This window comes from Ceratosolen solmsi, unplaced genomic scaffold (assembly GCF_000503995.2).
Source record: "Ceratosolen solmsi marchali unplaced genomic scaffold, CerSol_1.0 scaffold1, whole genome shotgun sequence".
Classification (NCBI taxonomy): domain Eukaryota; kingdom Metazoa; phylum Arthropoda; class Insecta; order Hymenoptera; family Agaonidae; genus Ceratosolen; species Ceratosolen solmsi.
The window spans coordinates 3,005,555-3,019,290 of record NW_011948415.1 but is presented as its reverse complement, the minus strand read 5'-3'; the positions used below and the strand labels follow the sequence as shown (position 1 = coordinate 3,019,290).

At 29.5% G+C, this 13,736-nt stretch overlaps 1 protein-coding gene across 1 annotated transcript in view; it reads left to right on the top strand.

The window, feature by feature from the left end:
- The window catches only part of LOC105359002 (Down syndrome cell adhesion molecule-like protein Dscam2), a 119,700-nt gene that overhangs the window by 60,392 nt on the left and 45,572 nt on the right, over window positions 1–13,736 (top strand). The window contains exon 2 of the mRNA XM_011495478.1: window positions 4,592–4,711. Within this exon, the coding sequence (XP_011493780.1) occupies window positions 4,672–4,711 (40 nt within the window). The 5' untranslated portion in view covers window positions 4,592–4,671. The remainder of the gene's footprint in view (window positions 1–4,591; window positions 4,712–13,736) is intronic.

The following is a 13,736-nucleotide window of genomic DNA, read 5'->3' as shown; positions in this document are numbered from 1 at the left end:
CCATAACTCGCCTTTCTCTCAAGAGGCCTCTTCGCTCTCTATCAATTTAATAAGTGATTTCAATGATCTTAGCCCCAAACCATTTCGAGCACGCTCTTACCTAGACGCGAAATACTATTTCTAAAGCATAAGCTATAGTGCTTTTTCGTACGCGCTAAATTCAAAAGAGAGTGGCTTTAATATAAATTGTTTCCTCTAAACTGATAATATTGATGGGCGCCTAAACGAAGGATCCAAGTTATGTCGATAAAATGGATGAAGCTTGTTTTAAGGGAATGCGTCGGCTTCGTTCCAAGGAGCTTATCCAATTCTACGGAGGCAGGCTTACGATTGAACATAACGAGCCATAATAATGGTAAAAGTAAGAAAACTGGTTGTACCATTATAAATCTTGAGTATTTATAACAATGCACGCACGCGGACTCGCGAGCACAAAAAGCACTGCGTAACATTTATGAATGTTTTATCATTCGTGAAATATACTGTGTAATAACGAGTTGGGATAGAAGGAAATTCTATCAACAAACTCTACATTCGTTCGCTAGATAATTCCGAAAGATAATGCCCGAGCACTTTCGACGCGAGCCGCGTCCTTCCTGACTTTATTCTCGCATAAGTTTTATTTTGTCTTTTGAACGAAGCGTCAAAAGCTTCATTTCTTACGAATCCTTGTGTCATACGAATCAGCTGTAAATGTAAACTGAAGATTCTTTGATGTTGAGCTCGGCGTTGAGCTCCTTACCTTTCTTTTTCTTGCGACTTGGTGCTCATCGAAATTGCGCATACGTACGTTCATACGTTTTCCATTTGAGATGTTCCACTTTCCATCCTAAAATAACTCTGCATTCGACTCCGCGTTATGCGTCGCCGAAAGGTACTTGACCTTTCCCAATTTTCCTTCTACTTCCATAGCGAGGACAATGTACTCGTCCTGCCAGAGAAGCGACTAGCAGACGTTAGAAAATCAATTACTACAAATATAGGCGGTACATTAATTACTAAATGAAGATTTCATTCGCTCACCTGACAAATATATTATTTTCAGACGTGTTAATTAAAATTCAATAGTGAAAATCAGTCAATGTAATTTTATGTGTATACCACTTATCATTGTATTTTTTAATTAGATTTTCAGAAAAAAAAAATATTAATAATAATAAAATAAATAATAATAAATAACTAATAGATATGAGTTATATATTATATGAATAATGTCTATTTTTTAATTATTGTTAAAGAATTTATTATTATATTTATTGAATGAAATTAAGACAAAATTAACATTTGTAGTTCTTTTCTATATTTTCTGTTTTATCTTTTATTTATATGATTCAAACGAATTTCAAAATCAATTAATGATATTATATTTAACAAGCGTATTCCAAATCAAAACAATGTAGGGAAATATAAATTTTCTATAGGCAATAAGTAATAAAATACTAGACATTTAATATTTATTCAGTAAATATAATATTAGTATTAGAATAGTAAATATGAACAAGTTTTAATGGAAAATAGAAACAAATATATGTAAAATGTATTAATATCGATTAAAATACCTGTATCAATGCTAAAAAATATAAAAATCTGAATAAAAATATTTTAATTAAATAAGAAATGTTTAGATATTAAAAATTGTGACAATTTTAATCATTTAGACAAGAATGTGTCTGTTCTGTCTTAGAGTTTTTTTTTTTTTTTTTTTAATACTGTCAGACTAATCAAGTGAATTTTTTAGAAAACAAATTTATGTTAGTTTGAAAATTTCAAATACATTCTACCAATGTTCTTCCCTCCTTATAAGAAATTTTTACTTATTTTCAAAAGCAAAATAGCGTTATGTGAAAAATAAAATATATTTTAATCATTTTTTCTTTCCGAATATGATAATATTCCATAAATATCTTTTTATGTATTGACAGTATTGTTGACGTTTTATGTATACCGTATGTATCAAATATTTATTTCGTTCTTATTGTCCTGAAATATTTCTTGGAATTTAAATGAAATTTCTGAAATTAATAGTATACGCGCAATGTCTATAAAAAAGTATGATAAATTATTATATTTTATTCAATATTTCTATTATTTATCTAACAAACAATAATACTTTCTAATGTTTTAAAATAACTTAGCAATGCATTTTTGTATTGTGATCTAATGTAAGCATCTTGAATATTATGAAAATTGGAAAATTAAATGGTGAATTAAAATCAATGATACGTCAATATTAACTAATGATATCTCACTTTGGCAAAAAATTGTCTTTTTGCACATAGACATATTTTTAAAATGTCATTTCTAAGAAAACGGAATACCGATGTGATTTGCTTATTAATCCTGATATCCATCAAATTTCTTATCTAAAGCTTATTAACAATAATATGGCGTTAAATATATGTAAAAGTCTGCAAAATTCATCAGTGTCAAAGAGTATTAAGCTTAACTGAAATACATTAATATTCTATTCACAAATACAAAATTTTCATTAATTATCATTTTCATTAATTATTAATCAATATGATGATAGTACCAGTTCCTTTAAAAATTTCTAGAAACAAAGCATTCAACAATTTAATTTTATTGATGAATATAATGTATATTTGTCTAATAGTGGAAAATACATAAATGCTTGCTTTGTGTTAAAATCGATAAAGACAATAGTAGAGTAAGAAAAATGTTTGAATATCAGGTTAATTTGCCTTTTCTCGCATTTAATGTCTTAAATTTTTTATAATATGAGAATTATCAAATGCCGAGTAATGTAAAGCTTATTTGTTTTGAACACAGATTGTACGAACACCTAGAGCTAACTATTTTCGTTAAAGGTCAGTAGAATTTTGACACGGTCATCACAAAGCAAACAATACAAAGCAAACGCAGAGGCGAACGATTATTTTTGCTGTAGTGTGATCTGAATTTTTGTGCTTGTATATCGCGGTGATCGTGAACCGGAAACGGATGTGCATGTCATGAAAAATGGCCACCGTTGCACTTCCGACTGCCGAAATAAAGGAACTCGGGACGTAAATATGAAACTATATTCTGCCGGATATATCAAGTGTAAGATACTCTCTCTCTCTCTCTCTCTCTCTCTCTCTCTGCGCGCGCGCGCGCGTGTGTGTGTGTGTGTGTGTGTGTGTACAGCTATAAATAGCATTTTGGTGTGACAAAAGTAAATTATGTTTACAAGTTCGATTATGCAAAATATGTGTTTTCATCATAGTCAAAGTAATTATTAAAAGTGCCAAATATCAAGTGGATAATGAGTGAAAATTTAAAGATCGTTGATTACTTTACGGCTCTAGTCTATTATGAAGGGTTCTAAATCATTTAATATATTATATATTTGTATAATATTATTTAGAATTAGAATATGTAATTTGTAATAAAAAGAAACAATTTTTTATAAAAAGTATTTTTAATATATTAAGAATTTCTTCAAATTATTACAATTTGATTATTATTATCATATAATATTTGTCTTACTTATAATAATATTTATCATATTCGAGTATGTATGTAATTAATCAGTGGACATGTTAATCACTTATATATTATTAATATCCAGTATTATCTTTTGGAATGTCATATTTATCCTTTCATACATACTTCTGATAATATAAATATACTATCTAATATTATTCAATTATAACTAATATTAATAAATAACAAAGTACCTCTAATGGTATGCTATATTATAATTATTATGATATCCTTTGATTAACATTTGTGTATTATGTTTTGACTTCATTTTCAGTTAAGAAAACATATAAATAAATTATCTTTTATGAGGAATGAGAAAACAATAGAACCATAGCAAATTAGTTTTGATGACATAATGAAAAACTAAAATACTTATGAATCATTAAAAATTTCATAATATTATACTAAATATATCACCATACATACATTTGTTAAGGTAATTAATTAGTCAACGATTAAAAATAATGAAATATAGAAATAGTAACAAGTTAATCTTACAAATTCAGCTCTCATTCGAATAGCTATTTTTCAAGGATTCGTAGTCTTGATAACAAATTTGTAGCAATTAGTTTCTTTTTGTGTATCGACTCAAATTTATTTGATGATCTTACTTAAACTATAACATGAATTTGGGATTAAAAAACAAATGACGGAAAAAAATTGAATAATATAAAAAAGCCCTACTTTTATTAGTCTCATATATATGACTTTTGACAGAGTAATTTTTATATAAAATTTTACTGTAAATCAATCTAGTCTTAATTTAAGACACAAATACAGACAAATTACGAGAAAAAATCATAATATTATCGGAGATATTGCTTGTGTAGATATAAATAAACTTCCCTGTTTGTGGATTAGTTGCTGGAAAACAAGACAAGAATAAGGCTTTGCGATTCCCTTGCTTTTTTTTCAAAAATTCACAATAAAATACAAAGCAAAAAGCCTGAAAAAATGGCGCTACTCTATTTTTTTATCAGTAAGCCGACCCACACCCACTTTATTCCTGGATAACCCACTGCCATTTTTCTCCCTTATCTCGCTTCGCTTTTTCTCTCTATTTCATTATCTAATGCGTTCGTTTTTGTGTTATTGGCAATTTCAGGGTCCGAAGTTTCGAGAATGCACTGAGCCGGCTTCGGGAGCTTGCAGTGCCGCGTCCTCAATTAGACGAGAGACGAGACGATGGATCCGAGTTCCCTGCTGCCACTGATCCTCTTGATCGGTAAGTTCTTCCTCTCAATATGCATTGGACTTAAGAACAAACGCAATAATAATGCTCTAAACATTGAGTTATCAAGAAGTATTTCTTTGACATTACTTACAGGTTGTGCTATGTCTTAATGTTTCTTAATCGCTTTCTTCATGTTATAATTAATATTCAACAAAATTTTATATATATATATATATATATATATATATAGCATTAAATTAATGTAATAAAAGCATATTTTCTTTAATGCTCTTTCTGCTTTTTGGTATTAAATCAATAGGATGTAAAATAAATGCCTTTTTACATTTTGAAAATATTCTAATAGTAATATTCGGACCATAGTTGAAAAAATATTGATACTGCGAAAAATATTAATATGGTAAATAAAGTGAAACAATTATTTTAAAATATTTTCAAATACTATTGATTTAAGATAAAAATATTAACTACTAGAAATATAAAGCGATTGACAGAAAAGTCATTAAATTAAGTTTTTTTAGCATTTAGAAATAATAAAATCATGTTTTAAAATGCGCTTATCTAAAAATTATTTTTTTATTAATTTAAATTATTTCAAAATCCAATCATTTAATCACCGTATAATCGTCGAAAGAATTAATAATTTTATTTGTATAGCATTTTATATAAATAGAATATATAAACATGTTTTACTTCAATAGAAAACGTATATTTTGAAAAAATATAAAATTCATAAATTTTACGTATTATCCACTGCTTTACCAAAGCGGATTATATTTGTGTGTAAAATAAAAATTATAAATAATTAGCCTGAAAAATTGCTTTAAAAATCTTTAAATTCTCTGCATATCGAATCGTATATATACATTAATGTAAATATTTTTTAACAAAGCTAATTTCAAAATTATCATTGAAATAAACTATATTATATTAAAATGTCATGTTTAAAATATGTATTAAAATAGTATTACTTGTAATCTATAACACGTTAAATTTATATATTTTATATATGATAATGTAATTTTATTATTTAGTCCGAGGAAAGTAATAACACTTACGAAATCCTACCAAATTACATTTTTATAAATATATCAAGATTCTTCTAAATACCAAGATTGACCAAATAAATTTTATTCATTATGTATTAAAGAAACATTCATCGTCTACGTTAATTCAGAGACACAGTTTAATTTTTAGTTTAATTATACAATAATTATCGTGTAAATAGGAAAACTTTTTCCATAAAATGATCGAATGATATAGAAGAAATTTCTATGTATTTATGATATGTAATCATAGTCTTGCGACCATCTATAATTCTTATATTCATTTCATAAACATGTTTAAAAATAATAATAAATCCTAGAAAGATTAAAAAAATCAATACAACTTTATATACAAATATAAATTAATCCATAATGAGCTTTCGACATCGATAGGGATTATTGATTTTACAAAAAACGATTAAATCCATTGCCTTAGTCATTTGCACGTTGGATGATAATATTCTTTTCAATATAATATCTAATATATTACTCATCACCATTAAATGTATAAAAAGTAGATAAAGATAGAGAGGGTAAAAGACGAAATTAATTCCCTGAAGATCTAAAAGTAGTAGATACATATTTGTGATGCGACAGGTTAGAGAGTAGGGAGGATTTCTTATATCTTAGCTAGGATCTGTAATGTCGTGTCCTCAAAATTATATACTTAGTTATCGTAAGAAGTATCGCACCGCTTGTTTGTATAAAACTTTCTATAAAACTCTAAAAAAGAATCTTTAATACGCGCACAGAACTAAAAAAATCTGTATTACCGAAAATTGAATTACTTTGTCGTCGTCGTCGTCGTCGTCGTCGTCGTCGTCGTCGTCATCTGTCTCTCTCTCTCTCTCTCTCTATCCATCTATCCATCTATCTTTCTATTGATCTATCCTTCCATCTCGCTCTAATTCGTTATTTTTCTCCTTTTTATTTTATTCCTCAATTTTTACACGTTCGACCCGAAAAATGATCGCTGGCAGGTGCGGAAAAAGCGAGCTGAGCGTGGGACTTTTGGATTCATTGACGCCTCTGTGGACACAATTCGTTGGCCGCTCGACGTCCCTTTGCTCTCTGACGAGCAAAATTCGCTTGCCTCTGTGACATCGTTCGTACGCAAGACACTTTTTCACACGGCGCCCTGGATCTAGAGGCACTGGAGGAAAACGAATTTCGGGCGACAAGATTCTTTCCTCACACCCTGTACGGCACCGCTGGTTGAAGCGGCGAAAGTGGAATGAGAGGGGCCAGGTAGATGGAAGGAGAGTACGGGATGAATAAGCGTTCGAATCGGTTTCCGTGTATATGTGCACGCCTGTATAAATGAGATAGAGTCGGCGAGAGAGCGAGAGAGTGGACGAAAGACAGAGATGTGGCGAGTTGCCAGCGACAATGAAGAATTGGCAGTAATCCGCTGCCAGTATTCTTCGTTTTATGCTGCATGTGGTTTATCTAACACCAGTACGCATATGTACAATAGTACCTATATAAGTGGTATGTATAATATTGGGGGTGGGGGTAAAGGCTGTTCTCTTATCAAAGTTCAAAGATCAAGAATTTTCAGGTGGTTTGGAGGACAGTGACTAGGCATGCAATACACTCGAATTTTGGATATTTTGTCAAAGGTATACTCGACGATTTGTAACTGAAACGCTTTTTAAACAATTTTTTATAAATTGAAACAATAGCGTGGCTATTTCCCGTAAAATATACACCTCTATAGAGTGTCTTTTTTGTAAAAGAAAAAAGTTTTGCTGTACTCTTTACTTTCACCAACAATAGAATAAAATTACAGAGTAATAATAATAATTCTCCACAAATACAAAAGAAATCGGGGAGATCTTTTAATAATTTTTATCTCGGATATATTATATATATATATATATATATACCATCATGAGACTGGAACACTTAATTTGCTTACACATAATAAATTAAATTTAAACTATTCATAAAATTTTGCTAAACAATTTATAAATACAATAGTTATTAGTCAGTAGTTAGAACAGTTTTCTTAATAAAACTTCATAATGAATGAAATAACAACGGAATTTAATGTATGAAGATAAGCTTGAAAGTTTAAGCTTTATACAGTAAAATTTTACTTGGTCTAAACAAAAATAATAATTAAATCCATCAAATTTATAGTTATAATGCTACCGATTTGAACTTTTATGCATCGTAAATTAAAAATCTTTCATTGCAGTTGATAAGACTTTATAATACAACATATATAAGACAACAATAAGACTTTGGTAAAATCACGCAGCACAAGTATCGATTCTAACGTATATTATTAAAAAACAATATAGTCGGCTCCCCATCCCTTTGTATCCGCGTATCGTAAGTAACAGCCTTGAAAAAATCCAAATTTTCTAAGAAATTCTTTAGGCGACCTGCCTTTTATTTGAATAATTTTATTATATAATTACTCTTATCGAAACGATTTTACTAGTTTCTAAACGCACATATCAGATGGAAAACATATTAAAGAATAATTTTAGGCATAAGAGCGACAATAAATTTAGAATTAAGATTAAAAAACCACTGTTAGCCACTGTCCTCTTTCAAAACAAATGGCTCCAATATATCTCTCGTACTTAGAATTCCCTCTGTTCTTGAGAATTTATGTACGCAGTGTCGCAGGTGGAAGAGGGAGAACAACGAATTTTCATTGCCTCGTGGGCCATCCATTCGCCGTATGACTCTTGTCTCGGATTCTCGTCTCCGGTCTGCTCGTGACAATCTTGGACAGCCACGCTCCTACCAACAAATTCGCATAACAAAATATGTGATTGGAGTTCCGGGACGGGGAAGTCCTGCTAGTCGCCTCCTCGGCCCAGTCGCCCTCGATCGCGTTTGACTTCGCGGCTGAGCGGCTTGACGCGCAAAGAATAAAGGGGACGCGAGCCTGTGTGCGTGTCTTGATATGCTGAAGCAGTGCAGCGACGATAAGGCGCGTTAGATAGTCGAGTAAACGAACGGGGCACGCATCCAGGGACAGCGAATGAACGAGGCGAGCCCGAGATAAATCCCGAGGCCGGACTGGAGCGGAATCGGTCGAGACGTGTTGAAGCGTGATGGAAGCACAAAAATGTGCGTTTACTTTGTGAGTGGACAAGGGGCGGAGGGGGTTCGGTGAGGGATATAGCGGGGGGTACTTGGGACATCGGATGACGAGTAATCGATCAGGAGCACTCTGCCAACACTCATTCGGTGCTGCGCTGCTGGGAGTACAAAGAGGAGGGAGACAGACCCTCCGCAACTCTCATTTCCAATCAACGAGTCTATCCGCTCTGACTCTCTCTCTCTCTCTCTCTCTCTCTCTCGCTCTCTCTCGCTCGCTCGCGTCCCCGCTCGCTCCGGAGTTCGACTCCTCGTTCACTCGCAGACCCGCTCTTTTCCTCTTTTCTCTTTTACCATCTCTTTTTTACCTTCACAGCAAAAAATTCATATTTAATCTATGCAAACACTTGCCTTCGGAGTGCTTACTCGCTAAGAAATTCGATATTTTTTTCTCTCTACTATGATGTATCTATAGTGCATCTTGGAAAACTTTGATTTAACACAGAAATATACGATAATTCGTCTCTCTCTCTCTCTCTCTCTCTCTCTCTCTCTTTCTCTCTCTGTTCCTCTGCCTTCCTCGCCTTTACTCTCTCACTTCTGTCATTCCCTATCTTCCACTCTCTTTTACTCACTCATTCACCATCTCTTTCTCCCTTTTACATTGTCTGTCGAACTATCTATTTCCCTTTCTTTCTCTTTTGTACATCAGAAAAGTTAATGTAACTTTGGAAAATATTTGAAAAGATAAAGAAAAAAAGGTAAAATATAGTACAATGATGAACCACATTCCACTTTTCCAATCAATTTTATTAAAATTCAATGTTGCAAATGTGAAAAAATAAAAAGAAAAGAAAATAAAGAAAAATATTTAAAAATCAAAAAAAATAGAAAATCTAAATTATTTCACGTTAAGATGCAAGTTTATATAATTAATACTATTGACTATTTTTAGATTAACATCAATTTTAATGTTTCTAAAGTTATTTGTATTACTTTTACTTTACAACTGACTGTATGTATGTTTAAAATTCTTTCTAGTGATATTTCATAGACATGATACATTCTGAAAATATATAAATTGGGTATACCAAAGTATTTTTAAATTATCATAAAGTACAGTGTACTTGTTGAAATATGTTTTTATCTTTTTATGTTATTACACAGTGTGAATATTGATATTCTTTGTATTAAGATATGAGAAACTCAAATACTTTAAGCTTGATTCTATTTTGAACATCTAAGATGTAATCTCCAAAAGAATATTTATAAGCTTCTTTTAATGTATTAATTAAACTTTGTTGAAATGAGAAAGTCGAGGTATGAACATTAAAAAAGAACAAAATTAAATTTATCTCAAACTGAAGGCTGAATACTTTTGTCCAAATCGCTAAATAATAGTGCAATATTAATGAAATAAAAACTTAAATGTCAATTCTTAAACTTCATATAAACTACAATTCAAAGTATTAAGTAATAACAGAGAATATTTATTTGATTCTAATTGAAAAAAAAAAAAAAAAAAAAAAAAAAAAAAAAAAATGATGTTCAAAATTCCTATCAAATTACCATGTTAAAAGTATTTATACAACTTAAGTATATATAAACAAATTATATTAATTAAATGCATTGACTTATCCTTTGCAAGTAATACTTTTTCATAGATTAATATATCATCGACTGGAATAAATATAATAATTGATATTATAAAATTACATGGAATTTAAATATCATTATCTTTCATATGGTAGTTCACCTAAATTTCAACTATGCAATTTACAAGCTCTAAACGCTTGTAGTTTCAAGATTTCTTTTTGCAATGGCACTGCAACGCAACTGCAAGTACTAGACTTCGTCTTTTAGTATTTAAAGATACGCAAGAAACTAGTAGCGCAATCGCTTTTACACACGTCTTGCAAATTATATGCATCACGACATACATAAAAGTGTTTCGAAAATGCAACTTCTCTTGAATAAAGCAAAAGCATCGGCCGTAGCCTCACTGACCACTGTGTGTCCTTCTATCGATTTCTGCCCGATGGAGTATCGCAACACTCCTCTTCCCCCTCTAATATCGCAATGTGCCATCTCGTTTTTTTCCATCCTGACTCCATCCCCCTTCCACGCGCTTTGTCCCTTCCATGTATGTCATTTTACCCCTCGAGCGCTACGTTACGCGAATCTTCTTCCGCTTACTCATGACCCGCAATGCTTAAACCTGACTTTTTTTTCCCCTTCTTTCACCGAGTGTCCTGCCCTCTCATCCCACACACCGTTCGTCACACACACATTCTCTCTCTCTCTCTCTCTCTCTCTCTCTCTGTTTATTTCTTTATTATTCTCATCGGCACGGAGTCACATTGCGACGGAAACTTCATGCTTCGGTGACTGTCATAAAACGAATCAAACAGATCCGTGAACATTTTTATTTATCGGAAGATTACATAACTGAAAAAGAATGTCAGAAAGGAAAGCGCGAGTGATTTATTCTTTAGTTATACATACATAAGTGTATATAGATACGTTTAAATCAAGATATAATTTGATTCATGTAATACAGTTTGTCAAAAAATTTACGTATTTTCCAATACTTTATACTGCAAAATTGACGGAATTTTTTAAGGCAAATTAGCCATTTTTTCATCAAAAACACAAAGAGCCTTTGGTTAAACTGATGAATTACACATATTATTAAGAAATACTCACACAGTCTGTTTGTTATATTTATTAAATATTTTTAACAAAAGCGATACTCTTACATTAATATTTATAAAGTTAGTTTTTTGCATTTTCAATTTTAATAACGAGTCATAATTATTCTAATTGATATAAATGATAATACATACGCTTATTATCATACGCTAGTCGACTATTAAGATTTTTTATTTGATGGATTAAAACTAATTTTAAAAAAAAACTTTTTAATTTTCAAAAAATGAAAATTTTGAGTACATACAATTATGAATTAAAGAAAATATTTTTATTCTTCTATATTCGTTTATGTGTAATGTTATTGAATCTGATTCGACATTGAGTTAAAAATACTTTTATTTAAAAATATTATTCTATTATAGGAAAAAATTACTGCATTCTCAAAACATAGGATGGTAATACGTTATTTTATTGACTTCTAAAGTAGATTTTTTTTCAATATTCATCCGATATTCTTGTGTGTATAATAATAATAATAATAATAATAATAATAATAATAATAATAATAACAATATCATATACATGTAAAAGAATAAGATATGAAATTGATACAAAAAATTCAAAAACTGGATGCTTTCAACGACATGAGAACTTGAGTTATATATATATATATATATATATATATATAACAAGATGCATTATAAAATGTTTACATTACCAATACGATAGATTGATAAATGAAAAAGGATAAAAAGACATAAATGGTATTAAAATATAGATTAAACTTAAAATATTATTTACAATTAACTGGTAGTAGAATTAATATAGAATGATAGAAAATAGTAAATAAAAAAAATAAATAGATGATAATATTCAATATAATACAAATTTTTAATTTTCATATTATAAGTACTTTTTCATATAATATAAACTATTTTATATAATTTATTATACCGTTAAAAATGATTTTAATTCCTTTTTTCCTAATGCAATCAGAATTTATTTAAATATTTATGTTTCTTCAATTTCATTATTTAATTTAAAATTTATTTCTTCCTTCTTTTCGATTTATACAATGACAAGTATTTTAAAATTATTTTTATATCCCGTTTATGTAATTTCTAGAAATGTTAAATTCAGTAAGGTAACTATTGTGGTTGGATGACTTGGTAAAAGATTAATAAATATATACTTTCGATTTATTACATTTACATATTACCAACAGATATAAATCTATGTATTATAAAGGTTATATATATTAATGGTAAATGAAAAGCAAATAACTGTATAAATAATAAATTTCGGACACCTCAACTTTCTATTTCTTAGCCGTTTGCTAATCAATTGGCATTGAACGAACGAATCGAGGAAAATAAGAAAATCTATACATTCAGGCTTTATATTCTTTAACTTTTATACATTTTCCTGTGTTGATCTAACCGTATACATGGATATCGGTAATGGACGACCTCCTATTATGATAGTAAAAACAAAATCGCTTCTTGTTTCATACGTCCCCTTAAGCTTCTACTTCGCCCTTACTCTTCACGATGGGAGTAGAACAAACTTTAATAGAATAATTAAATTTAGTTAAAATTAAATTAAATAAAGTTACGGAAGTCATACGAGTTGACATTTTCAATATTTTTATTTTTTTTTAATTTCTTCATTAATCATATATGACGATATTTCTTCATTGATCATATATGATAATTCAATAATCATACATAAAAATAATTAATTCTATCTAATTGCAAAGGAATTACATACAGAATAGAATAATTAATTAATAAAGACAATATAAATAGAAATATAAAAAAAAACAATAAATAATATTGTATTTTATAGTTAATAAATTAGATATTACTGAGAAATAATTCATAATAAATACAATATAACTAATATTATAAGTGAAAATAGTACTTTGGTAGGGAATAGTCGATAAATCATACTGATTCGATAATTTTTTACGTACATTATTATATTACGTATATTACGTATGTAAATTACTACGTTACGAGCCCAAAATATTTAATACTCAGTGCTCTTTGTATTATTATTTACAGAGGCTTCAACTATTCTGTAATCAAGTCTGAAAGAAAAACTCGTATGTCATTTTTTAAATAAATTCCTGAATATTTTATTAAAAAATATTAAGTTTATCGATAAAATGTTTACATTTTTTAAACCAAATGCTCAAATGCTGTTCTTAATTGTCTTTATACGCTTAAGCAGTTTTGAAGAATAATTAATTTAGAAGATTTAATTATTTAATCAATTCAAATACAATATCTAGT